Here is a 4,831-nt window from a genome sequence, read left to right as displayed (position 1 = left end):
GCCGCCCCGGCGCCCCCGCTGGCCGCTCAGACTCTGCAGACTTCGGGAATCTCCAAGACGGCGAGACTCCGACTTCTTCACTACTGACCGCCCGCCCCGATATTCTACAGACTTTGCCACTTTGGCCTTTAGGAATCGCCGCCGGCCGCCCCCGTTGAGCTCTGAATCGGTGCTCCGAGTCCGAGCTTGCCGTCGCTGCCCCCGCTGGCCGCTGTCAAGTTCGCCGGACTTCATCAGGTTGTATTGTTCCAAATCTTTGACTACTTTCAATTTGATTGTAATCAGTAATACTTTATTATAGATATAGAAATGCCTCCAAGAAAATATCCTTCTGGATATGATAAACGCATGAAAAAAAGAAAAATTGAACAATTTGTCCAAACTCAAAGTGGAGCGCTTGATAAATTTATTGTTAGAGAAACACAAGATTTAGTTGAAAATGATAACATTAATGATTTGGGCTTGAATGAGTATGAGAATGAAAATGTTGATGATCAAAGTAAAAATGAAATTGATAAAGAAAATGAGAATCATAATGAAAATAAAAATGAGAATGAAAATGATAATCATAATGAAAATGAAAATGATAAAGAAAATGAGAATCATAATGAAAATGAAAATGAGAATGAAAATGAGAATCATAATGAAAATAAAAATGAGAATGAAAATGAGAATCATAATGAAAATGAGAATCATAATGAAAATGAAAATGAGAATATTTTAGACAATGAATTTGATAATCAATCCATGCTCATGAATTTGAATATTTATGATCCAAGAACTTGGGATAATTTGGACACAAAATCTAGAGATATATTAGTGAAAAATGGCCCTATAAGAGATCTATTAGTTGAAAAAGGTCCTAAAGATAAATTAGGAAGATGTTTTTCTTCGGCATTTTACACTAGACATTTATCAAATGGAGAGAAATGTGATAGGGAATGGTTAGTTTATTCAAAGAATATCGATAAAGTATTCTGTTTTTGTTGTAAATTGTTTAAAAATGGTTTTAAGAAAAGTTTTTTAATAAATGAAGGATTTAATGATTGGATGCATCTTAGTGCTAGGCTTAAAGAACATGAAACAACTAATGAGCACATCATTAACATGAGTACTTGGCTTGATTTACGCATAAGATTAAAGAAAAACAAAACAATCGATAAAAATATTCAAAAGTAAGTTAATAAAGAGAAGAAATATTGGAAGAAAGTATTACAAAGAATGATTTCTGTTGTTAAATATCTTGCTAAACATAACTTGGCATTTCGAGGAACAAATGAGAGAATTTACGGCTCAGCGACTCGCCGCCGCCGCCAGCCCCTGAGGGCCTGAGTGACTGAGTCCCCTCCTCTCCGGCTCTTCGACTCCACCGCGGCACCGCCCGAGGCCGAGGCGGCGAGGCCAGCCCCAAATCGTCGTCAGCCTCCATCGCCATAGGCATCCTCTCTCCGCCCTCAGCAGCTCAGCTCTGCTCAGCCTCAGACCCGAAATCACCCCCAACCCCGAAATCGCAGTCCCCATCCTCGGTCCTCCAAATCCAGTTCGGTCCCCATCCTCCTCATTTTTTTTATTTTTATAATTTTTTCTGTTGTGAACTTGTGATTTTTAGGGTTTTGTTGCTGATTTGAGATTTCTTTTCTTGTATTGCAGGAGATCCAAGCGGCCAAGTGGGTCTTACATTTTCGGTGCTGCCGTTGCCGTAGTGTCGTGCTGCCGCTTTGTATTCTTCAGCCGGAGCTGTTCAACAGGTTGTATTGTTCCGAATCTTTTAACTTCTTTCAATTTGATTGTGATATTTTTTGTTTTATTATAGAAATGCCTCCAAGAAAGTATCTATCTGGATAAGATAAACGCAAGAAAAAAAGAAAAATTGAACAATTTGTCCAAACTCAAAGTGGAGCGCTTGATAAATTTATTGTTAGAGAAACACAAGATTTAGTTGAAAATTCAATTGAAAATGATAATATTAATGATTTGGGCCTGAATGAGTATGCGAATGAAAATTTGAATCATAATGAAAATGATAATGAAAATGAGAATGAAAATATTTTAGGCAATGAACAACCTAATCAGTCCATGCTCATGAATTTGAATATTTATGATCCAAGAACTTGGGATAATTTGGACACAAAATCTAGAGATATATTAGTGGAAAATGGCCCTATAAGAGATCTATTAGTCGAAAAAGGTCCTAAAGATAAATTAGGAAGATGTTTTTCTTCAGCATTTTACACTGGGCATTTATCAAATGGAGAGAAATGTGATAGGGAATGGTTAGTTTATTCAAAGGATATCGATAAAGTATTTTGTTTTTGTTGTAAACTGTTTAAAAATGGTTTTAAGAAAAGTTTTTTAATAAATGAAGGATTTAATGATTGGATGCATCTTAGTGCTAGGCTTAAAGAACATGAAACAACTAATGAGCACATCATTAACATGAGTACTTGGCTTGATTTACGCATAAGATTAAAGAATAATAAAACAATTGATAAAAATATTCAAGAGCAAATTAATAAAGAGAAGGAACATTGGAAGAAAGTATTACAAAGAATAATTTCTGTTGTTAAATATCTTGCTAAACATAACTTGGCATTTCGAGGCACAAATGAGAGAATTTATCAAAATCATAATGGAAATTTTTTAGGCCTAATTGAAATGATTGCAGAATGGGATCCCGTAATGCAAGAACATGTTCGACGTATTGACCATGGTGAAATTCATTATCATTATCTTGGTCATAGCATTCAAAATGAATTGATAAGTATGTTAGCTTCTAAAATCAAATGTGCAATAGTTCAAAAAATTAAAGAAGATAAATATTTTTCAGTAATACTTGATTGCACTCCGGATGCTAGTCACCAAGAACAAATGACTTTAATATTACGATGTGTCGATATTTCTACAAGCCCGATAAAAATAGAAGAATTTTTTATAGAATTTTTAAAAGTAAATGATACATCTGGACAAGGGCTTTTTGAAGAATTACAAAATGTGCTAAAAACTCTTAATCTTGATATTGATAATGTACGAGGTCAAGGGTATGATAATGGGTCTAATATGAAAGGGAGACACCAAGGTGTACAAAAAAAAGTACTTGAAATAAATCCTAGAGCATTATACACGCCTTGTGGTTGTCATAGTCTTAATTTAACACTTTGTGACATGGCAAATTGTTGTGGTAAAGCAAAAGACTTTTTTGGAGTGATACAACGTATTTATACATTATTTTCTCACTCAACAAAGCGATGGCAAATTTTGATAAATAATATAAAAGGTTTAACTGTGAAGCCATTGTCAGCTACACGTTGGGAAAGCCATATTGAAAGCGTTAAAGCAATTAGATTCCAAACGCTTGAAATAAGAGAAGCACTACTTCAGTTAGCAGAAACTGATAATGACTCCAAAATAAGGAGTGAAGCAGATTCTTTAGCAACACATGGAATTGGAAATTTTGAATTTTTATTAAGTATGATTATTTGGTATGATATATTGTTTGCTGTTAACTTAATTAGCAAATATTTACAATCTAAAGACATGCTTATTGATATTGCTATAGATCAAGTAAAAGGATTGATTAGGTTTTTTGAGGAGTATAGAGAAGTTGGGTTCACACAAGCTATGACAATTGCTAAAGAAATTGCTACTGAAATGGAAATTGATTCTGTATTTCAAGTAAAACGTCAAATCCGTAGAAAAAGACAATTTGATGAGAATGTTAATGAGGAGACAACACAATCAGCTGAAGAATCTTTTAGAATCAATTATTTTTTGTGTATTGTAGATCAAGCTATTGGTTCACTAAAGAAAAGGTTTGAGCAATATAAAGCATATGAAGATATTTTTGGATTTTTGTTTGGTTCAGAAAAGTTAAACTCATTAGATGATAATAATTTGAAAGCATGTTGTGATAATCTTGAAATTGTTCTAAAATATAAAACATTTTCTGATCTTGATGGGAAAGATTTATATGGAGAACTAAAAATCTTACGATATATTTTACCAAAAGAAACAAAGATGGCTATTGATATACTGAATTTCTTAAAAATACGAAATTGTTTTCCAAATGCATGTATTGCTTATAGAATATTATTGACTATACCTGTTACAGTCGCATCTGCAGAAAGAAGTTTTTCAAAATTAAAATTATTAAAATCTTATTTGAGATCGACCATGTCACAAGAAAGACTGAATGGACTAGCTTTGATATCTATTGAAAATGATTTTATAGATAAAATTGATGTTAAGGGCTTAATTAGTGATTTTGTAGCTAAAAATGCAAGGAGGACAATTTTTCGATGATACTTTTTTATGCTAAAGACTTCGATATCTCTTATGAAGGTAAGCACAGATACAAGATGAACATAATATGCAAATATTTCTTATTGAATCCTTTAGTCTCTTGGTTTATGCTAAAAATAAGTGTGGCGTTTTATTTTTGATTAGTTAGCTTTGAACTTTTTAAATTCATTTGCAGAACTGCTCACTAGTAGAAAATCAAATATTCTAGACGGAATATTCTAGACGGAATTTTTTCCGTCTAGAATGTATTAAACTAGACGGAATATTTCCGTCTAGACTATTCCGTCTAGAATAATCATTCTAGACGGAATTTTTCCGTCTAGAATGATTATTCTAGACGGTTTTTTTATTTTTTTTATTTTTTTAAAATAACCAGGTATTCTAGACGGAAATTTCCGTCTAGAATAGTATCCTAGATGGAAATTTCCGTCTAGAATAGTATCCTAGACGGAAATTTCCGTCTAGAATACATAGAACAGTTTTTTTTAAAAAATTCAGCCAATAAACCCGCGAATGCCTTCCTTTCCCCACT

At 33.1% G+C, this 4,831-nt stretch overlaps 1 protein-coding gene across 1 annotated transcript; it reads left to right on the top strand.

Moving 5' to 3' along the window:
- Nucleotides 310–4,299, top strand: LOC109834970 (zinc finger MYM-type protein 1-like). Its single transcript, XM_020402977.1, has 4 exons — nucleotides 310–499; nucleotides 725–944; nucleotides 1,651–1,748; nucleotides 1,847–4,299. The coding sequence occupies exons 1-4, from the start codon at nucleotides 310–312 to the stop codon at nucleotides 4,297–4,299; spliced, it is 2,961 nt and encodes a 986-aa protein (XP_020258566.1).

This window comes from Asparagus officinalis, chromosome 3, assembly GCF_001876935.1.
Source record: "Asparagus officinalis chromosome 3, Aspof.V1, whole genome shotgun sequence".
Taxonomy (NCBI): Eukaryota; Viridiplantae; Streptophyta; class Magnoliopsida; order Asparagales; family Asparagaceae; genus Asparagus; species Asparagus officinalis.
This window is presented reverse-complemented; position numbering and strand designations above follow the sequence as displayed.